Source organism: Agelaius phoeniceus, chromosome 7, assembly GCF_051311805.1.
Source record: "Agelaius phoeniceus isolate bAgePho1 chromosome 7, bAgePho1.hap1, whole genome shotgun sequence".
In the NCBI taxonomy this organism is placed as follows: Eukaryota; Metazoa; Chordata; class Aves; order Passeriformes; family Icteridae; genus Agelaius; species Agelaius phoeniceus.
In genome coordinates, this window is record NC_135271.1 from 10,543,965 (window position 1) to 10,566,854 (window position 22,890).

Below are 22,890 nucleotides of genomic sequence, written 5' to 3' on the forward strand. Positions count from 1 at the left end.
CCCCCACACTGGTACCCCAGGCACCCCCCGGGTAACACACAGCAGCCACCCTCCCCACTCCCTTCCCCCTCGAAAGCATCACTCACCAGGAGCTTTTACAGAGGAATGAGGCCACCTTTCAAGCCACTAAAAATTTTATTAGGTACAAAACACAATTTACAGCAAATAGTATAAGCCACGCTCCCAAAGCTCCGTGGGGTTTTAACAGCTGAATTTCACGTAAACTGAGAACATCAAAAGCAGGGCACAGGCTTCCCTTCACACAGAACCAGTTAAACAACAAAACTAAGTCCAACTAAAGCACATGGAGCAGGAACAGCCTTAAAGCACACCCTTTCCAATTTAAATTTATTTCAACTTAGCATTAAGCTACTATTGCTATTTTGGGTTTAAGATAAATACTACAGATGAAATGCTATTAAAAAAAAAAACTGTAAAATTACTTTTTTGGAAGGCAAAGACAGTTTCAGACTACTGAGGATTTCAACTTGGGTTGGGCAGGCAAGATAATCAGTTTAGTGCAGTAATTTATATTCAACCCGGCAGAAGGCTCTGTTTGAGAAAAACTGGCTGATTTTGTAAGAAAAAGAAAAAGATTAACTGTACTGGAGTACTGCAGACATGAAGTACATCTTCAAATTATTTACTGGGAATTAAACCAAAACCAAGGGCCTTCAATTTCCTAAGGTTTTTAAATGCTGGAGAATGCAGGCTATTTGCTCTTCCAAAAAAAAAAAAAAAAAAAGAGGAAAACTGTTTCTCCATAGCTGTTTTACTGAAGACTGAAGGAAGCATCCTGTTTTCCAGCATGACATGGAATCTGTGGAATAAGCACCTCACGTATTTTTAATGCTGAAAACCTTAAATAAAATGGAACTTGGGCCCAGAACAACAAAAATTCTTCTGAATTTGCACTGAGCAACGAGAGGTACAAAAATCATGGCCAAGTGCTGCTCCAACTTGAGAATGACTGTTTTGACATTCCTGGAAAGAGAACAGGAATTCCAAACCACAGTGCTGCTGCAAGGCAGTTCCTTGTGCATGAAGGAAGCACAGACTGACATAACATTTCAGGGACTGTGGCTATGGACAGCAATTGCTCCAATGTTCCCAGGGGCCCGTGCTACCCTACAGATGAACCTGATGAAGCTGTGTTTACCCACAATGAGAGCTGGGAGAAAGAAAAAACACCACTGTCATTTAAGGCATTCTAGAAAAAGCATTTGACTTGTCTCTGTGCCTGTGGAGCAGAAAAGGAGGGAGTCCCAGACCAACCATGACACGCTCACCCTGTGTCCCGCATGTGAGAAGGGCCCAGGCCCCATAGCTGCTCCATGTTCTCATCCCAGGAGAACACCTGCTTTTTCTGGAACATGCCCAGGAGTCCATCTGTTCAATCACCTGGACCTGAACTTCTTTCCTGAGTCTCCATGTCTCAGCTTGGCTCAAATGTCCACCATATCCACCAGAGCAGAGAGGTGGAGCTCAGAGGCAGCCTCGGCCTCCTTGGTGGCTCTGAGGAGCTGCTGTAGGTGTTTGAGTCTATCTGACAGCGCAGAGCTTTGCTCCAGCTCCGGAACCTTGTGTCCCTCCTGACTCCCAGCCTGGGCAGAAGGAAATGAGATAAGACTGAGTCTTTCTCCCGAGGTAATTCCCACTACAGGTTTTGCAGCTCCTGCACTCCTCAGAGCTTTAGTTTAACTCAGAACTGCCTTCTCTTACCTCTTGAGCAGCTGACATGGGACTCTTCACCAAGGGGCAGGTGGCAGCTGGGGTGGAGAGCAGAGACTGAGGGAGATAGAGAGGAAGACCCAGGAGATCCCCAAGGGGCTCCATATCCTCAGCTAGATATTGGTGCAGCTGCTCTTCAAACCTGGACAGGAAGGGCAAGAGCACCAGTCAGATGGCAGCCTGGCTTTGGCCGTGTAACCAGTGTGTTACACTAAGAGGTTTTTTTGGATTCAGAAGTATCTGATCTCCACAGCCATATTCATAACAGTCTGATGTACCGCACTGCAGCTATCAAAATCCATCACAGAGGACTGTGGTACAGAGAGGAGCCACACAGACTCAAGAGACTCAATTTATGGGAAGGCAGAAGAGACAAAAACCTCTTGGACCAACCTCAACAGCTTTAGTTCTTCATCTTTGTGATCTGCAATGCTACAAACTGACACCCCAGAGAGGACTTCATAGACATTCATGACACTGGGGGACACACAGACCACTGTACACACTGTACTGCTTCAGTTCTGGTGGTGTGACTGACCATGGAGTTTCCAACCATTCCTGAGAACTCCAAGAATTTCTACCATCCTGGACTGTTCCCCTGTTGCACAAAGGAAATAGTAGAGAACTGCCCTGATGTGCTTGATGAAATCAGATGGAACTCAAGACAGTCAGGGCTCTTTTCTAGCACAGTTTAACTTCCTATTCCATACAAGGTACAAATGGTTTACAACCCTGGGCTGAAGCTGCAAGGAAAAGATGCTGCTCTGGGAACTTACCTCTTGTTTTCTACTTTTTCCAGTTGCAACTGTGCTAACAAACGCTCCTGGGCCAAGGATGTGTCTCTGAATTCATCTGTGCTTGGAATGCTCACTTCCTGAACTGGCAGGATGCTCATGCCAGAGCCATACTGACCTGGGACCAGGGAGATACTGTGTGGTTTCTTAGAAGACTTGGGAGATTTTATCTTTGATCTGAAGAGGGGAGGAAAAAAACAATAAACAAAACCACATTAATTGATATGAGTGTGTTGATTTTTCCCTCTTATCTTGAAGTTTGGAAATAGCAGGGAGTGAGAAGCGATCATTTTGAGAAATAATGCCCTTGTGCCAGGGTCCAACACAGCATCACCTGTGCATGGGATTAGAGAGGAACTAATCTGACAGAAGCATAGGATTCACCCCAAACATCACCCACTACACAGCAGAGCTGCAGCTAAGCTGCCAAGACAGAAGAGAGTGGCTTCCATCTGAACATGCCTAGGGAAGTGAGCTAGACTTGACATCTCGAACACTTTAATGCCACACAGCTCTAAGGCATCCTTCCCCCTCAACCTATCCCTTCCCCCTCAACCTATCATTTTCTCAGACTCACATTGTTTTCCCGCCATGCTTTGCACAACTCCAAAGCCTCAGCAGCAGGTTTTTTTTTGACAGAAGTTAATTTCTACACTTTCAGCACTCCCCAAGCAATCCACTTCTCTGAGAGCTGTGTAACTCTGCACAAATAAAATCTACTTCCTACTCTGTTTCAGCACAGCCTTTACATCATTTTAGGGAGATGTACACAAGGAGGATTCCAAATGCTACTTTTCAGCACCCCACCTCTCATGGCCTTGCCGGATCTCCTCCTGTGTCCGCAGCCTGGCTTGGTCCCATGAAAAAGGCACAGTGTAGTTATTTAAATGCTCCTTGAAGAAGTACACGCGAATCTGACCATCTTTGCTTACAGCTTCTGTGAATAAACCCAAACCCAACATTTATCATTTGCACAGGTTTTCTCCTTCAGAAGAACAGCTCATTATTAAAGAGGCAATTTGGGGCAAGAGATATTGTTTACTTTCAAATAGATTTCAAACAGAGTCTGGGACAAGCTTCATTAATCAACAGAACTGATAATTAACTGTGGCAGCCTGCCCTCCCTGCTGACACAGCTTCTGAAGAGTAACTCTTAGGCCTTTGCTTGATTCAAATCCTCTCCCATTGGGAGGGCAGGGCTGAAAGACTCTAACCAGAGCCACATTTGTAGTCACAGGATCAAGTTAAGCCATAACCAATACTAAATACATGCTCCAAAGGGAAGACACATGCAGAATACAGCAAGACCACAGCTGCCTCCCTGCTACACATCACTTGCTGCCATATGGAAAGGCACCACTGGCAATGTATTAAATACCATCACGAAAGAAGCATCATCCATGCCACAGGAGGATACAATACCTGGAGCAACAGGCAGTTTGGGAGGTTTCCAGTCTCTCAGTTTATGATCAATACAGACTGCCAAGATACAATCCCAAGGGATCTCATCAACAGAAGGTCCATCTTCACCAGAGTTCCCAGTTGCTCTGGTTTTCCAGTTTTGGTAAGTTTTGCTCAGCATATTCTCCACCTGAGACTGGATCAGTGGTTGAGTGTGGGAAGAACTTGCAATCTGAGAGACATACTGAAAAATCATGTGGCAAACAGGACGCCAAGGAGCTGTGGAACAAAAAAAAAAAAATGAAGTAAATTTCAAGAATTTGTAACAGAACCAACACTGCACAGGCACATCTTGGAGAACAACGTGCCACCAAGAAGATATTGGAGTGTGAAGTACTTACCGCCTAAAGGAGGCAGATCTAAGTATGGGATCTGAAAGGACAGCACAGCCTTCTTCAGCCAAGCCAGGTGATCTGGCATGTTCCACTGCAGGTGAGGCAACACCTTATTACCCCCTGCTTCTGAAAACTCTGTGACAGGCCAAGACAAGTCACAAAAGTGCTCTGAGGATGCCACATCTGACAAGAACTGCAGCACACTGTTGTAGAGCTCTATGATGGCCCCAGGCTCCTGAGATGGCAGCCCAGCTAAACGCCTTTCCTTCCAGTCATGGTAGAAACGCTTGCCAAATTCTCCATCAATCCCATCCTCAATGTACTCCTGAAGGGTCTGGCTGCAGAGCTCAAGGGAGGCAGGACACTGGGACACCAACCAGCCCACAGCCGCAGAGATCTACAACACACAAAGAGGGAGGGTTGGAAACTGCTCTGCAGCGATTAGGACACAAAGGATTCAACCCTAAGTTTGAATAACATTCTCCAAGAGAATATGAAGCAAAAGGCAGATAAATCAGGCATCATCATACTTATATTTACAACAATAATTCTCCAGCTAGGTGGCCACAAACTGAATTTCCACACAGCAAGCTCAGGAACAGACAAAGAAGAGGGTGTTCACATGAGGTAGAGGTACGCAGTGGAATTCCCTGCTGCCGGATGCTGGGGTTGTTGAAAACTTATCCAGGAAAAATTGGACAGATTCACAGAAATTAGCCCAGGGTGATGATATCATGTCAGATTGTGGCAGTCCTCAAAGTGCAGACCTAACTTGTGAGGGTTTGTGGGGGAGTATCACTCCAGGCTTGTCAGGGAGAGATCTGTATGATTGTATTCCTGTGCAGAACATGAGAGGTAGAGGCATCTCAGTCCCATCCACCAAGATGGGATAACTCTGGATGATCTCACAGGAGCCAGAACAGCTACAAAGGGTCCTCAGCATTTTAGGACTAAGAGCTTAAGGATAAAATGGTTTATCCACCACCAGCACTCCTCTGTTGGACAGCGACACAGGCAGGGCAGACAAGAGTGGGCTTAGGTAATCCATGAATTTTGGTCTCAGTGCAGTTTTCAGTATTTAATTTTTTACCTTGTAAGAAATGCCACTGATCTCTGGTCAGTGAAAATAGAGCAGTCACAAATAAGGGAAAATAATTCCTGCATCTTGCTGTTCTTACCCTTCTGGTGCCTTCTAAGTCATTGACAGAGTCTGGGAGCTCTACAACAGTGTAGTCTGAAATAAGATGGGCTGAAATCAAGTCCTGGAGCATCAAACCTTAAAAAATAAGAAAATTCATCATGTACATAGAGTAAGAACACATGTCCTTGGGCCACATGCTCTGCATTACATTCACTGCATTGCTGCTTCCCTCCATCTCTGCCCACAGACTCTCAGGATCAAATACTGTGTGTGAAAGAAAACTGGAAGCCAAAACTGGCAAGCTCTTAAGGCCTCAAGATATTTAGGAAAGCCCTGGGATGTGCTGTACTTCACAGCCTCTTGCTTTAACTGTAACTAAGAGGCTGCACTAGTCACAAGACTTCTACTTCAGGCAGCCCTAAACATTCATTGTTTCAAGACACAAAAACAATTACATACCATCTTCTACTTCTTTCTCCGCAGCCTCCTCTTTCTGACTGGGGACTAGAACCACCAAGGGAACTATGGGGTGGAAAGGTTTCACCTGAAGCAGCTGTTTCAGCTGCAGCAAAGCTGAAAGCCAGTAAACATCATCTTCTGCAACATCTTCACTGATAACTCGGGGGGGCAGGAGAAGAACGAGGCCACTGGTCCCAAGCAAGTCCTTTTGTGTCTCAGCCAAATCAAGTTCTGAGTCAGAGAGCGCACCATGTGCCACCTAGATAGGCAACAAAGATGACAACAATAATGTAGCTAAACAAAGCTATTTCCACAGTAAAATCTGCAGTTTATTGTCACTGCCACTCAGCTTTGACATCCTTTTCCTGAAGCTCTACACAACCTAAGACAACAAGCTGTTTTCAGGCCAACATGGATGCAGCGTCTAATAGGTGAGCTGAGCACAGAAGTGCCCTTCACCACCTGCTTTGGGACCAGGAATTGATGATTCAGGTTCTACTACTACAGGTATTTCTCAGCTGATTGAAAACAAAGAAAGAACTCCAGCTTTTTCACACCTTTTCAATAACCCTATCCCTCTCTCTTAGATTGGAAATGCAAGATGTGGCTGGGCATGTTTATTCTATGCCATCTGTTAGTAGTGGGGTGTTATCTTCTGTTAATTGGGCCACCTGTTAAATCTAGGCAGGGCAGTTTTCTTCATCTCTTCCACAAACCAATCCTCCCTCTGGGAAATATCTTCTGTAAATGGGCCATTAAGTGTCACTGCATGGGTGATAAAATTACGTCATCCCCTTGTGAGATGCTCTGCCCAGGGGGAGGAGCCAAACATTCCTTCCTGGATATAATCTGAGATTTGGAACACAACAGTCAGGCTTTCCCACTGGATTCCCAGAGGAAGACCAGGCCCATCTACACCACTACTGAACCTTCAGATGAAAACTCCACCCTTCTAACAGGATCACTGTTTCAACAGAACCACACCTGTCACTGCAGGAGGACTGCTACCAACACCGTGACACACAGGGAGTCAGGTCATATTCTGACTGTCAGTGCTGTTTTGTATTACTGCATTTTTATTTTTATATTTACAGTTAATTTTATTTTCTTTTATTTTTTCCTAATAAAGAACTGTTATTCCTACTCCCATATCTTTGCCTGAGAGCCTCTTAATTCGAAAATTATATTAATTCGGAGAGAGGGGGTTTGCATTTTCTGTTTCAAGGGAGCCTCCTGCTTTCCTTAGCAGACACCTGCATTTTCAAACCAAGACACCCTCCCACTATCATCTCCCTCCATCTGACAGGACGCAATACCCACTAGAAAAGAACCCAGCCTGCTTTTATGGCCTCTTAGATATCATGAAATTGTTCTCACCTACCTTTATACACACACTGACTTTAATGCTTCTGGTCCCCTGAACGCCAGGAGAACTAAATAATGTCAGCGTTTGAATTTTGCCTTCTGTATGTGAAGCATTTTTCTCACAGTTTCTGTGTCCCATAAACTTGGCTTTCAGCCAATCCATCAGTATCCTAGCAAACAAAAAATAGGGCTCTGAGGGGTTTTGTTGTTGAAACCGGCATTTTAGGGTTTTAGTATCAGCATCTCTAAGATACCACAATCTATCATAACCCTATAAATTTAGGTTATGATAAATAGACCTAATAAATAGCGATAAATTTTAATGAAATTATCTATCACGGTCTTGTTTTCAGTATGAGCAAAAGGAATTAGACAATGTTAAAGAATTCAGATCATTGTAATAAATTACAGCTATATTGTTTAGAGTACTCTGGAGGGGAAAAAAAAGCTGGAAATCTGAAATGGTACAGGCAAAATTACATCAAGGACTGTGTACTACTAATCTTCTTCTACCTAAATAAAAGAAGTCTGCCCTATTTGAGAAAGGGACCCAGCAACCAACTCTTCAACATACCTATTGGGATCATCCTTGGAATATTCATCATCACTGGGCAAAACCAAGAGTGCCTTCCAAAAAACTTGTTCTTGTTTAACTGGAATATGTGCCGTGATTAACGAGACAAGATCCAGGGGAGTCCAGGCTAAATCACTTAGAGAGAGACAAAAGAACTGGTGAAAAGATCCACCTATTTCATAGCTGAGGAATGTCTCTCTTGCACTGAACAAGTTACAATACTATAGTGTATTGACCAGTTAATTCTTTGGATCTGTTCCTCATCCTTCAAGAACTGCTTCAAGAACATCCTTCAAGAAAAGCTGCTAAACCTGACACATGATCCTTACTCTGGGAATTTCAGGAGCACATGCGTACTGCTTCACTTCCACACTGATCCAACATACACCCAGGCCACTGGAGAGCATGAGGAGCCATGGGAAGCCAGATCTTCTGCTGCAGTTCAAATATCTCAATCAATATTTTCCGACCACAATCCAGGTCACTGATAGCTCATTTACTCCTCTACCCTCATAGCCCATCCCAGGCCCCATCCCATCTAGGTACAAAGTCACACCCCATAATACCCATCAGATCCTTAAAATTACACCCAGGAGGATCATCTGACCCAACACCTTCATTAATCTAATGGAAGGTGTCCCTGCCCATGGCAGGGGGATGGAATGGACAAAATTATCTGTAAGGTGCTTTCCAACCCAAACCATCCTATGATTCTATGACCTTCCTGTTCTCCTTATTCCAAAATACCCCCAGAAGCAAGGCTGCAAGCAGACATTCAGGCATGGTTGGCCATACCTTCTGGCCACTTCTGGTATCTCTGGCACACCTGCTACAGCATGCTTCTAAAGAAAACAAGAACCAAACCCCAGCCTACCTTACCAACTGCTGGTAGAAGTGCTGAACTTTGATTTCATGCACTGTCTTGTTTCTCAGCAAGTTCAATCTAGAAATGAAATATTCTTAGCTGTATATTTTATGTGTATGTATATAAATATGTGTATAAACACATACTTTAAACAAATCTAAGAACACTGAGGCCTGGGAAATATTACAGAGGCCTCAGAATGTTGCTGTTAACAGAAAAATTTATTTGGATTTTCAGTCTTGGTGATGACATTTATGGAGGAAGTATTTTGGAAGTTATTTAAGAATAAACAGTTCTGCAAACCCACTGTAACATTCACAATGAAAGAATTTTTGGTAACTTATCTTCCAAAAATCAACCAGATTTCCTATTGATGCCACTGGAAGTATCCCTCACCTCGTGCAAGAGATTCCTAGCTTTCCTCCATTCCCCAGGTTAACAAATCTCTTGCACAAGTTCTCCATGGCAATAGGCCACTCTGCACTGGGGGACAGTGCTTTCAGTTGATGTTTGGAATCCAAGCCACAGGGAGCAGCTGGAAATGCCCTCATCTGACGTTTCAACTTTGTCCGAGCTACCACTGCTTCCCTCCACCTTTGGAAAAGAACAGATAAATAGGTCACATTCATGAACTCTTCTGCAGACCTCCATCACCAGATATTTGTAAAATGAACACCACAACAACCACAACACACTGAGCATATGGGCAGGAAAACCAGTGATCAGCAGAAACAATACAAGGATAAACTATTAGAAGTTTCTAGACAGAATGAAGCTGGAATCTCCTACTAAGCTCCTTACCTGACTACAACAAGATGTAATCCTCTCCCCACATACAGTAATTTAGCAGAGGCTGGTACTAAGACTGTAAGGTCTACCCTTATCAAGGAGATAAGACAGATAAAACTGTCTCAGAAAGAACACAACCAGACAGTGGTAGTTTCATCTCTGTTAACTGCTCCATGCCAATGCTCCCAAGTGAAGCAGCCGTGTCCCAGGGTGGTAACTCACCGTTGTAAGTATTTGCAGAAACACTGGAGCTCCTGAAGAGTTTCCTTGGCAATCTGGAAAATCTCATCCTCCAGAAAGAGCTCCATGAAGCGGCCACACACTTCTTCTGAACACCGGGCAATCCGGGCTTGCCTGTCTCTTTCTAAGGCGCATCTGGTCCCAAATAAAACAAACCAAGACTGCTAAGGTGAAGACCTCCAGCAGATGTCAATTCAGTGGGCTGAGATGCAAACAGGGAAGTCCATGACATTTAGGAAACTCTTGGGAAGGCAAACTACTGCATGCAGCACATTGTACATACCTTAACTCATTGACTGAAGCTTCTTTAACATTCTCCTTTATTACTTCTTCCATTAATTCCATACCCAGCAACTGGCTCAACTGCTTTATTAACTCTTCTCTTTCCTGCTTTTGCCTGGAAGGACAAAGAAAAACTTTACATTGGCAGACTTGCTGCTTAGTTACACAAGCACTACATGCAGTTTGCCTAAAATTATTTCCCACTATCTGGTTTCTAAATAAACAGCTTTGCATGGAGCCAGGTTTCCCTTAAAAACACCTTAAGCAACCTGATCTAGTGAGTGGCATCCCTGCCCATGGCTGGGGCTTGGAACTAGATGATCTTTATGGTCCTTTCCAAACCAAACTATTCTAGGATTCTATTTAGTCTTACCCCAATAAGCTACAAACAAGTAGCTCACTCAGAAGGAAAAGTTCCTGCATACAGAGGATGCATGTCCCTTCCTGGAAGCTCTGGAAAAATAAAAGTTCCTAAATTTCCCACTCACCATTTTCACCATGGCTCTGAGGCAACCAAAATGCTAACCAGCAGATCACCCAAGAATGCAGAGGGGAGCCCTGCCTGTACAATCCCAGGGAAATTCAAGGTGAGACTGTTCTGCCACCATGGCAGAAAGACAAAGGCCTCGAGCAGAGGCACAAGGACTCAGGTTGGCACCAGCTGTCCTTACATTGTCTGGGGTCTACCCAGCCCACTGTGCCCCACAGCCAAAGTAGTGCCTCACCTCTCCTCCTCCACTCTGCGCCGTTCCTCCTGAACACGCTGCCTTTCCACACTGAGCATGTTTCCAGCCACTTCTCTGAGGATCTCCCCCATCACTTCAGTCACAAGTTCCTCAATGGTGGCCTCTGAGGCACTGTGCAGAAACAGCAAATCTCTTCTCAAAGCCAGAATTGTTTCATTCAAAGCCCCAGGTCTATATTTTCTCAGCCACACCTTGCTCTCTATGGTGGGCTGACTCCAGCCATTAGCCAAGCACGCACACACTGATACTGGCTCACTCCCCTCCCCACATTGGGACAGGGAAGAAAGTAGGAAGAAAAAAAGGAAAACTCGTGGATGGAAATAAATACACACTGTAATACAGAAAGGCAAACCCCCCACTCCCCCATCAAGCAAAGTAAATGCAGCCAGTCATCACTTCCCATGGGAAGAGCAATACCCAGACAGTACCCAATCAATGTCCACCCTGAAAGCCACAAATCTCCAACTTCTTCCTCTAACCCAGTTTTATTGCTGACCATGACATCACAGGGAATGGACTTTAGTCAGCCTGGGTCAGCTATCCCACTCAAACAGCACTGGAACAACAACTGTTTGGGTCACATCCCACATCTATGACTCGACCAACTGCCCTGGAGAGAAAATTTATCAGAAGCAGAGAAGCAGACAGATCTGGACTTGCTCCTCTTGTCCCCTTTTGGGCACCTTCCCTTCCATAACCAGGCAAAGCTTCCAGAGGTTTGGGTCAGCCTTCCCCCTTAAGGCTAGAGCTGGAATGTGACAGACATCTGAAGAAAGGTCTGCTTTCCCTTCCGCTGCATCAGTAACATAGTCTCCATCACAGACCTGGCAGTGCTTAGTTTTACCATCTTCACACATGGTGCTGCTATGGCAAGGGGCAACTGTGGTGACAGACCCCAGGAGAACCTGCAAGAAATGCTCTTTACCAGATAGCAGCAGCCACGTAAGCTGCTCCTGCTCTGCCCACTTCTCTGCACTCTCCTTTGAGGACATCATGCACAAGCCCATCCACCACTTCAGCAATGTCCTGCAACACAGCAGAAGAAGCAGCTGAAACAAGGTGTAGTCCTTCTCAGGAGTAAACTGGGAGTAAGGTTCTCCAGCCTTCCTTAACTGACCGTAATTCACAGCAGCATCTGTGTTTCTGCTTACAAACAGAGCCAACTTAACCAAACACAACAGCCTGCAAACTTTAGACTATTTAGACTATCTAAAAGGTTACTAACAGCACAGAAACAAAAGCAGATTTTTGTACTAAATATGGGCAAATCAATTCAGGAAACCATAACTGAGGAGAGACTCTTATTTTCTTACCTTAGACTTCCATTCTAGCTGATTTAATTCCAAATTATCAGGTCTACCTTTCACTGAAATTTGCCATTATCTAGGTAGAATATGACAACTGTACTGTACAAAGCAATGAGACTCTCTGAGACTGGTTCAGCATCAGCATACAAAAACTTGTGTGGGAGGGAGAAAAACAGCACAGGTAGATGGGGTACACATTCAAGACCCAGCATTAATGGTCATGTACCTACAGCAAGAAACTTTTGTCATGTCTCATTTGACATACATGCATGTTACAAAAAAAATTAAATACCCTAAGAACTTGGTTACCTTTTGTTATATTTCACAGATCTTTCCCAAATATTTCCTGATGGGTTTAGATTTCCCTACCTCATCTGAGTAACCAGGCTGAGGCTTTGAAGGGGGAGGCTCAGGCTGTGCAGCAGGCTGGGAGATGGGCTGTGCAGAAGGCAAGACTGGCACCAGCTGACAAGGCAACAGCGAGGGCAGAAGATGAGATGGGGACTGGACTCTCACTACTGTGGCCTCTAGATCCACACCTCTGCTTTCCACTCTTCCTTCTTGGGAGGGAAAAGGAGAAAAATTAAGGAAACCACATCAGTCACAAACAGAAGCAAATTTTTTCTTCAAAAAACTGGCTTGTCTGATAAAACTCAGCAGGTCATAAAATAAACCCATAAGAGCAGTTTGTTGCCTTAAAGTTATATTATAGAAATTAATTTACATTTATGAATATTTTATACAAAACATTTAAACATTTAATTGCACATTACCCTCATTACCAAGCACATGTATTTCCAACAAAGCAACTGTTTTAAGTCAGGCCCACCTGGCACCTACACACACTATCTGTACTTCCAGCAAGGACAGAAAAGCACACATTCAGCTAACCTGAAAACTGACATGTTTATACACACAGAGGCAACAAACACCTGCAAATAAAAAATATGCAAACTACAAACGGAAGTTGGTTTTCCGAAGTAGTCACACATTTGTTATTTCACTTATGTTGGCAAAATTTGGCTCAATAGAGAATTTTCTGAATTGGGAAATACATTTTATTAATCAGGTTGTTCTTGGCTTTTACAGATACATAAATACACCTCAGCAACCTGGTCTAGTTGAAGGTGGTGGAACTTGATGCCATGTCAAGTGTTGGAACTTGATGAGCTTCAACGTCCCTTCCAACTCAAACCATTCTGTAATTCTCTTGCAATTTAAATTCTAGTCCTTTCACTACATCTAAATTATCATGCAGTTTCAATCTCTGAGCCACAAACAGCTTCTGCCTTGACAGTGTAATCTGAGCAGTAACTAAAATGCAGGTTTGCTCTCACCTGTTGCTTCCACACTGGGTTTTTGGCTACTGCCGGCCTGATCCACAGTGGTGCTTCCGCCAATGTATTTGTTCTGCCCGTTGAAGCTGGACACAGGCACATGGTGGGGCACTGGGGGCAAGGGCCCCCCGTTCACAACCTCGCCAACAGAGACAGTGAGCTTCTGGCTGACAAACAGGGATTTCCGTGGCTTGGGTAATCCATCTGGCTCCAGGAAAGCCGAGCGATTCAGCTCCACATAACCACTGGGGAAAAACAAAAAATTAACAACCAGGCATATGTCCACAAAGCTCCGGTAACCTACAGGCTTTCAATTCTGAAACTTATTGGTTCAAAACAGAATGTTGACAGGAATACATGACTAACTGGCATCCTCAAGGTTTTTTTTTCCTTTCCCAGTCTCTCAAAATTCCGAGTTTGGATGAACACACCTTACAATGCATGGATTTTCATGGCAGACACTTATCTGTGAACTGCTGTCCTCCAATATCCTCTGACAGTTGGTTTGCACTGTTCAACTTCAAACTACTCTACAGGCATCACTATAATGCCAGTTTCCCATGAAACAGAACTGTGTCCTTATCTCCTATGGAGACCCATCCCCCGTTCTTGGCCCATTCTTTCCAACCTTCAGGAGCAGCTCCCCCACATTACCCCCTTTGCTTGACATCAGGCTCACCCCCCCAGGCATCACTTTCCTCACACTCACCCATCTGATACACTCAGGCCGTAATAACTTATAAAATCAGTTGCCTCCTCGCAGTCTTTGAATAGCAGCATGCGGACAAGGTGGTCCAAGGGGAACGCTGTACTTCTCTGGGTGCTCACAGTGTAGGCAATATTGAGGGATTTGAGACCATCCTTACGAATCTGGGGGAAAAGAAAAAGCCACATAGCTACTAGGGAAGAACCCAAAATAAACCATAAAGTGTACAATAAACGTGATAATCATGTTTAAATGCACCAATACTTTGTCATCAAGTATCTACACAAACAATTATTTAGAATTGCAACTTTCTTTTTAAATTCTACACACTTGCTTTCTAGTTTCTGTTCCTCTTTCATGATACTTGTTTTGAACATATCCCTTTGTGATTCTTCTGCAGAAAAAACCTTGCAAGGTCTTCTGAAAGTACAGACTCATATTTCTTTGCAGGACTCTCAGGCCTGCTTCTCTGCTTCCCAATTTCCCAATATTTCAGGGAAGTATTTATTTGCACACAATTACAAGAAAAAAAAAAAGAGCATTTCAGTATTTGCCTTTCATATCACAGCAAAAAGGTCCTGATAAATTTTTTAACACTTCTAAAGAAGTAGTAACAATATTATCTTTATGGCTCAATATCTACTAAATTTTCTGCTGATTTCCCCTCAAATCCCAGACTGTCTTACTCATTAAATAATTTAAAAAACATCCATCTGTTTTTTCCTCACCTGGTTGAAATAACAGTGTAAGAGGCAGGCATTCAGATAGGAAGCTGCTTGCACAAGCTTGAAAAACCTCACAAAATTGTTGCTGTTTAATGCAGCAAAAGCTTGAACTGCAAATCTAACTTCCGGTGAGTTTCTAACCTCTGGATGAAATTGTTGAACTTCTCTGTGGAGACAAAAGATAGGGACAAAACTTTTGCTTCAATACTGAACAATCAACAGCAACTTGCAACAGCAAAGAATTAAAATCAAGAGCATTACAATTTGTCTGGATTTTATTCTAAACTCAATTCTTCCCAGAGGTAAAGAGAGAAAACAAATGATGTCTTGTTCTCACCTGAGAATATCACCCTTGTTCAGATTCAGCAAGACATTATAACCTCGGAACTCTGCTTCACTCTTGCAGAAAATCCCCTTGTTAGCTAAGTCCTGATACATCTCCTTCAAGCTCTGCAGGCATTTAGTCATGTTCTCATTGTTAATTTTAGCATCAAAGGAGGACATGGGCTCTTCACACAAATGGTGAGCACAGTGGATGTGAAAGCGAGTGCACTTCTCAATCAGAGACACCATCAGCGGGTTGCAGAGGTGTTGCTGGGTTATATCCTAACAGAATGAAAAAGAACACATTACATGTATTTTTAAACTAGTTGAACAGTGCAGTCATCTGGCACTACCACTGGAAAACCCATTTCACTGTGCTTTGAGTCACTCTGCAGTTCAAAACATTTCAACAACTATTGCTTTTTGCTTCCTTTTTTTACAGCATGATGGGATCTTTTGCTTTTTATCACCAAACACCTCCATCCACAGTGCTTACCTTTCTTATTCCACGAGTTCTGTTCCAGACAAAATCATACCATTCTCGGTAGTTTCCTTCTCCTTGATCCATAATATTTGTCACTAAATAGTCCATGGTCATGCTCAGTACCTCAGAGGGTCTCAGTTCATGCGGCAAAGGTTCCTCCTGATCTGCTGAAGACCTGCTATATTCCTTGATTGCTGCTGCATGATCCACCTGCAAGAGGTGAGGAAAAGAATAAAAACCTAAGTATGTACAACTTCCCAGCAGTAAAGAGGATTTCATCCCACCTATGCCTTTAACTTCAGTAAGGAGTTGACTGAAGTGTTGACTTAGTCTCAAACTCATAACCTTTAAGACAATATATAGCTATAGATAATTACATATAATATGTAATTACAGCTTTATACAGAACTATACAGAAGTATAGTTCTAAATAACTGAATAAAAGACATGACAGAGTGAAAAAGCAAATCTTGTTTTCCAGAATTCAAAGGCAATAATTAAACAGCTTACAGAATTTTTGTACCAGAATTACCTCTGTAATCAGTTAAACAATACTGACAGCTCCAATGAGCATGAGACATACTGATATCCTGGGAATCTCATACCTTATCAGTGCCTAGAAGCAATTCAAAGATGCTGAGCTGGTTTCTTGTCTCCCTCATGTAACGCTCCTTTTCAGGACACATATCTGGGCAAGTACCAACAACAGTTTTTGCTTTGCCAAGATCAGTCCTTTTTATTCGAGCTAAAAAAAAAAAAAAACCACAGAAAAAATTGAACAAACACTAAGCATCCCTTGGGTCTTGGGTTTTTTGTCTTCACAATAAGCTATTACCCTGATGTGCCAAAACAGCCCTGAGCATGCAAGACTGTACCCAAACTTTGGTATAGTCACAAATGGACAAGGATGGGGGTTCTCCCCACTCTGAGGCCTGTCCAAGTATTGCACATATTGCGAGCTTTGCTGAAAAGACTGAAGCTTTTAAAAAACACCCACTGTTTTTTGTCCTAAGGAACAGCAAATTCAAAATTCTGCATTGAGTGGACAAGAAGTCCATCAATATTAAAAATAAGATCTTAAATTAGAAATAGGACCAGTTTCGAAATGGCAAGAAAAGCATGGAAGGTGTTACAATCACCACTGTGAAACTAAAGGACACTTCTTGAAATAATTCTCAGTTGTGTAATAGTTTGAATTTGGAGAAATACTAGAGATAATGGCACAAGTTGCTCAGAGAAGCTGTAACAGCCCCACGCCTGGAAGTGTTCAAGGCCAGACTGGATGGGGCTTGGAGCAACCTGGGATAGTGGAAGGTGTCCCTGCCTATGCCAAAGGGGTGGGACTGGATGAGCTTTAGGGCCCCTCCCAACTCAAATAATTCTGTTATCTGTGGTCCTACAAAACACAGTTAAGGCTTTGGGCAACCTTCTTTAAAAAGTCTCTAGAGAAGCAGATCTCTCTATGTGCTCTCCTTCACAGAAGATGGACATTCCACCCTTCCCTTTACACAAGACATTGCATGTACAATAAGTAGAACAGATTTGTGTGTTTTACAAGAAAAAAAATACAGAAAATAATACTCTAGGAGAGTATTTTATAGACTGTTCCACATTAAACGCTCTTTTAAGCCATTTCCATAATATCCCAACAGCTTTGCCACAAAACCCAAACACTACTTCCATCCAGAGAAGCAGATGACACACTCATTAACTTATGTTAATTACCTTGTCGCATGATTTTGTCCCTCTGGTCCAAGAGCCTATATCTCTCTTCAGATGTCTCAGCCACCAATCCCACCAGGTTACTGAGAGATGACAGCGAAGCTCCCAAGCCCTCTGAGCTCTGCCCTTCAGAACTGGAATCAAACAGCTCTGCTTCAAACTGCAGTGCCTTTCGAAGGCCAGGGTTCTTTGCTGGAGAACTAAAGCAGAAGACTTTTCTATTAATAATAATATGTTAGCACATGCCCTGGTCTTAATCAGTTCACTGCTATTTAGGATGCCAGCATCTCTTCAGAAGAGTCTTTTGTTCACAGGGAAACATGAACAATGTATGGACATGCTCATGCTAACACCAGCCCCGGGAGTTAATCTGGTTAAATCCTCAGCACTGCCCTGACAATGCTGCTAAGAGCTCTGGCATTGTGGAGAAAGTCCTAACAGAAAAGGACTTACTGAAAGTGTCATAGAGGAGACAGAAATGGATGGGTTTTGTAGCATTTTGCAACACTACGGCACAGCAGTTTGTATTTTAAGTTAGGAACTGGCTTGCTGGAGACAAACCCAATTTTCTTTCTATAGCAACAGAGATTATTAAAAGATTTTACATGGCCAAGTACAAACATGCTTTTTAAATCAAGGAATACTAATTCCTTCATAATATATTACTAATTTTATAGTTATATGATTGCACATATCAAATTACTTTTGTCAGACTAGACAAACCATTGAGGTGTGACAAAGATGACAATCTTGCCACTTCTGTGACTGCCATGAACCAGGAAGACTGTTCACTTGAAGTGAGACAATGATCCAAACTACTCCAAAAATGAGACCCTCATTCCACAGAGCTCTAATTGCCTACAAAGGAAACTGCTTGCTTGAGAAGCTCATTGAATCACAACCACAAACAGTGTCATTACTGCTCAGTCCTGGTTGGGCTCAGCACTGTTTGTTCCCTTCCCTCATGCCTCACACTACAGGTGCTTTTATGAACAAAGTTTTTTACTTTCACCAAAATAAAAGACCCTAATAAGCCATTAAGAATATCCTTCTGACAAAGTGTGAGAGCTGAGTGCTTCTAATTCAGACAAATCAGAAAAGAAGGGAAGCAGCCTCCCTGAAGAGAACGGGACTATATTTGGCACACAGTGATCACTATTTTTCTCCAAGCTCCCCATTTCCTGCCAGGTGGATTCCCAGAGGAGAGGACATACCTTCTTCCAGGCATGACACTGCTAGCAGAAGATCTTATTAAAGGTTTTCTAAGAGGGGAATGCTGATAGCTTTGCTCTTCACTGCTTTGTCTTCCTTCATCTTCACCTGCTTTCTTCTCCTTGGATGAAAATTCCCTTTTTGCTGGACCTGAAATCACACATAAATATGAAACCAGGTACCTGCCAAGTAGTTTAAGCAACAGCTTTTTCTTGACCCCACGGAGGTGGTGATGAAAACTAAGACTCCCAGTTTTGTACATGCATGCAAAACTTCCACAACAATTTGCACTAGGAGCTATACCAAGTTTCCAACAATTGCTATCAAGGCCATTGTTCTATAAAGAATAAGTATTTTTCAAGACAATATCACTTAGCAATAATGATAATTAGCAATAAATGAAGTCTAATCCTGAACTGAATCACAGTTCTCTCAAATTTGCAATATAATCCACAAGCCATAACTCCCTATGGGATACAAAATCCATTCTACCTGCGTAAATCACAATTCCAAGTGCTCCTACTGAAAGTATTTCTTTCACATATCCAAGCTTAGACTCAGGTTGGCATGAATTAATACTTGCAGGAAGGGAGAATTTCTTCTTCCAGAGACAATTTTTCCACCTGGATTTTTCCAGACGGATTTCTTGAACCCTCAAAGAATAGTTATTTTAGAATGCTGCCACAGACATAACACCATGATAAAATTACACTGGCAAAGAGGCAGCCCTAGAGCTGCTGCTTCAGGATGTGAATTTCGGAGAGACAACTCAGCAGCTATTTGTTTCCTGGAAGGCAAGGCTGTGGTTGGTCAAAGCTGAGGTGAACCATCCATGTGCTGGCAGCTGAAGTGCACCCACAGGCTAGGATCTCACAGGGACACACACTGCATTCATGGAGCTAAAGAAAGGGAAGCACTTGACATTATAAGTATTCCCTTGGGGACTGAACAATCTCCTCTTGCCCTAATACCAAGCAGGGTCTGAAATCCAGGTTTCTCTAAACTCTGTAGGTTGTTCTCTTTTTTTGGTTCAAACAGTGTCTAACTATTGATGCACAGAACAGCAACCTCAGCAGACACTGCAGAGATTCTCAGGACACCTTCCTTGGGTTGGTTCTCAGAACCTTTTCCTGAAAGCTAGAAGTTCACATTCCAGTCCATGATCTGAGGCAGGCAGCAAGGCATTTCAGACTGGGTTTTCTTATACCCCTAAAGAATATCCTACTTCTGGACAGAAGCACAAAGATGAATATCACCATATTGCTATTGTATATTACATTAAGAATTCAACCATGATATCGCCTACTAAGAGATAATTTAGGTATCATCCTCAGTACATCAAGGAAAAAAAGAGCAGCTGGCACGCTATTTATACATCATTCAGTAGTCTGGAAACACAGACTTACTTGTTTTCTTCTTTTGCCAAAATGTTACTATGTCTTTGTGCAACTCTTTTGCTTTTTTTCTGGCCAGAACCGCAGAGGCCTGAAAGGAAACAAAAGAACACGGAAACCTACTGGCATCGCAATACCGAAACACACAGTGCAGTTTTTCCCAGAGAAACATTTACTAATCCCCAAAAAATTATGATTGCTGCATTTTAATTTCACTTAAGACCTATATGCAATCAGCTGAATTGGTCTCCACGAGAAAGTGTTGCTTTTCTACAAACAAGAGTGTAGTTTTCATTACTGCTGGACCCACCCCAAGCACTCAGATTTAAGTCTTTCTTCATAGAATCAGAAACTGGATTGGGTTGGAAGGGACCATTCAGCTACACCCCCCTGTCCCCTGCCTTGAGCAGAGACACCTTCCACTAGACCAGGCTGCTCCAAGCCTCATCCAGCCTGACCTCGGACATTTCCAAGGATGGGGCAGCCACACCTCTGAGCAACCTGTGCCAGGGCCTCATCACCTTCAAATAATTTCTTCCTGACATCTAACTCCTCTTTTAGTTTACACTGTTTCCCTTTGTCCTCTTCCAGTCTGTCCCTGTAAAAAGTTGCTTTCCCTCTTCATTGTAAGCCCCCTTTAGACACTGGAAGGGGCTCTAAGGTATCCCTGGACACCTCTCCAGGCCGAAAACTTCCAAGAGTTATGCCACTTATGATACTCACATGATCAAAAAAGTGGAGAACAGCCATTTTTTTATTGCGCCTGGTCATGATCCGGCGAACTTTTGCGAACTGGCCGAAGTGCTTTTCCAGCACAGTCCTGTCGTTCAGGTAGTCAGGGATGTTCTTGCATTGGACAGCCGTCAGCTCGGCGGCTGGCAGGCCCCCCAGCCCCTCCGTGCTCTCGCTGCCGCGGCTCCGGCGAGCAGGGGTAGTGGGGGCCGCATCTGTAACGAAAAGGAACACGACAGCAGTCAGCAAGCGGGGAGACACCCGGGCGGCAGGCCTACCCCCCACCAGACTCCCGCCCACCTTCTCGGGCGGGCTCCCGGGCCTCGGCCGGCGGCGGCTCCTCGGCGGGTCCCCGCTCGGCCTCAGGGCCGTCCCCACGCTCCCGCTGCTCGCGGGCCTGGCTGCGCAGCAGATCCTCCAGCGTGCGGCCGAACAGGATCCCGCCGCGGGGCCGGCTCAGCAACACCGCCCGCTTCTCCGGCGGCGCCGCCACCCGCCCGCCCGCCGCCGCCCGCCGCGGCGAGCGCTCCCTCTCCTCCTTCCGCTTCAGCCCCTTGGACGGCGGCTCCCCCAGATCCTCCGGCAGCACCCTCAGACTTCTCTCTTCCGGCCGCCCCAAAGCGGCGGTGGGACGTGAGAACGAGAAAGGCTCCCGCGCCACCGCCGCCTCGGGGCCCATCTCAGACGCGAAGGCGAAGGACGACGAGAAAGTAAAGGCGGCGGGGGCAGCCGAGCCCTTCTCTGCCTCGCCGCCTGACAGAGGCTTGAAGGCGGCGGCGCTCTCGGGCGCCTTGAAGCGGAACTCAGGAGCGGCGAAGACACCGCCGCCGCCACCTGACGCTTCGCTGGAGGTCGGGAAGCCGCCCAGGTTGGTGGGCGGCCTGAAGCTGAATCCCGCGTTCCCCGCCGGGGCCGGAGCCTGGCCCAGCGCGTAGGGCGGCGCGAAGGTGGCGGCGGGCGCAAAGGGAAGGCCGGCGGGGCCGCCGCCCTGGCCGAACACGGCGGGCTGCCCGAAGCGCAGCGGCGGCGGGAAAGAGGGCGGGCTGCGGAACGGGCCCCGCGCCGACATCGCTGCGGAGGCGGCCTCGGACCGCTGAACTAAACGCGACCCGCATGCGCAGTGGGGAGAGGCCCTAGCCATGGGGCGGAGGACGGCGTGCGGGAGAAAAGTGGGCGGGACTACGCGGCAGCAGACCGCTAGGGGCGGGCAGACGGGTGGGAGGAGCGTTGTGGCGTGCCTGTGGGCGCGGTCTAAGTGGGCGGGGATTAAGTTGGGCGGGCATATTAACGGCTGGACAGAAGGGTGGGTGGGGTTCTTGTGCAGGGTGTGGTCTCGATTGTGGGCGGGACCTCAGGAGGGAGTCGCACTGTGGTGGGCGGGGGGTCTGTGGGCGGTCGGATGGCGGCAGAGGCTCTGCCATGAGCGTGGCGCTGCGAAACGCGCAGCGCGCCGTGTCCGTGCGCCGGGCCCCACTCCGCCGCGCCGTGTGTGCCTTGCGCGCCGCCCTGGGAGCTTCCCGCTTCGACGTAGGGCTAGTCTGCGCCAGCAACGCGTTGATGCAGCGACTGAACGGCGTCTACCGACACTGCCCGGAGCCCACCGACGTCCTCTCTTTCCCATTCCACCAAGTGGAGGCGGGGGACCTGCCGCGGCCCTGTTGCCGCGGCGAGTACAACCTGGGCGACATCTTCCTGGGAGTGGAATACATCCACCAGCAGTGCTGCGAAACCGGGGAGGATTTTGACGATGTCCTGACGGTGAGCCCTGCTCGGGCCTGGCGGGCAGTGGGGAGGACATGGGGCTCGGTCAGTAACATATGTTGTACTCCCGCCCCCCGCGCAGGTGACGGCGGCCCACGGATTGTGCCACCTGCTCGGCTACCGGCACGACACGAAACCCGAGTGGCAGCAGGTGCGGGATGCGCTGGGGCCGGGGAGGGTGTGTGGGGTCCGGCATGGGGTGAACCGGAGGCCCCGGTGACGGGAACTGGGGTTCGCCCGATGCTGACCGCTGCTGCTCCCGCAGATGTACCAGAAGGAAGTGCAAATCCTGGAGGAGCTGAACCGCCTCACAGGCTCCCGCTTGCGGCCCCTCACCGCCGGCCTCTTCTGAGTGATCGAGAGGGGCAGAGGCTCCGTCGGCGCCGCCCCGGACGTGGCGTGGG

At 45.7% G+C, this 22,890-nt stretch overlaps 2 protein-coding genes across 3 annotated transcripts; one reads left to right on the forward strand and one right to left on the reverse strand.

Moving 5' to 3' along the window:
- Window positions 1-116: 116 nt before the first annotated feature.
- MCM3AP (minichromosome maintenance complex component 3 associated protein) lies at window positions 117-21,882 on the reverse strand. Its single transcript, XM_054653043.2, has 28 exons — window positions 21,026-21,882; window positions 20,717-20,940; window positions 20,006-20,084; window positions 18,602-18,749; window positions 17,391-17,587; window positions 16,271-16,410; window positions 15,678-15,875; window positions 15,195-15,463; window positions 14,861-15,023; window positions 14,136-14,296; window positions 13,427-13,671; window positions 12,459-12,649; window positions 11,708-11,808; window positions 10,762-10,893; window positions 10,038-10,151; window positions 9,737-9,889; window positions 9,122-9,319; window positions 8,735-8,803; window positions 7,861-7,995; window positions 7,303-7,456; window positions 5,922-6,180; window positions 5,500-5,597; window positions 4,328-4,718; window positions 3,948-4,205; window positions 3,333-3,462; window positions 2,508-2,702; window positions 1,723-1,873; window positions 117-1,604 (listed from the first exon to the last, which is right to left on the reverse strand). Exons 1-28 carry the CDS (start codon window positions 21,864-21,866, stop codon window positions 1,446-1,448), a joined length of 5,553 nt encoding a protein of 1,850 aa, XP_054509018.2. The 5' UTR covers window positions 21,867-21,882; the 3' UTR covers window positions 117-1,445.
- Window positions 21,883-22,061: 179 nt separating this feature from the next.
- Window positions 22,062-22,888, forward strand: YBEY (ybeY metalloendoribonuclease). Of its 2 annotated transcripts, XM_054653076.2 has the most exons (3): window positions 22,066-22,483; window positions 22,569-22,637; window positions 22,752-22,888. In XM_054653076.2, the coding sequence occupies exons 1-3, from the start codon at window positions 22,145-22,147 to the stop codon at window positions 22,836-22,838; spliced, it is 495 nt and encodes a 164-aa protein (XP_054509051.2). In that variant the 5' UTR covers window positions 22,066-22,144; the 3' UTR covers window positions 22,839-22,888. The 2 variants fall into 2 exon arrangements, with proteins under 2 accessions (XP_077037072.1, XP_054509051.2); XM_077180957.1 differs by lacking the exon at window positions 22,569-22,637 and having other exon boundaries at window positions 22,062-22,483; window positions 22,752-22,883.
- The last annotated feature ends 2 nt before the right edge of the window (window positions 22,889-22,890 follow it).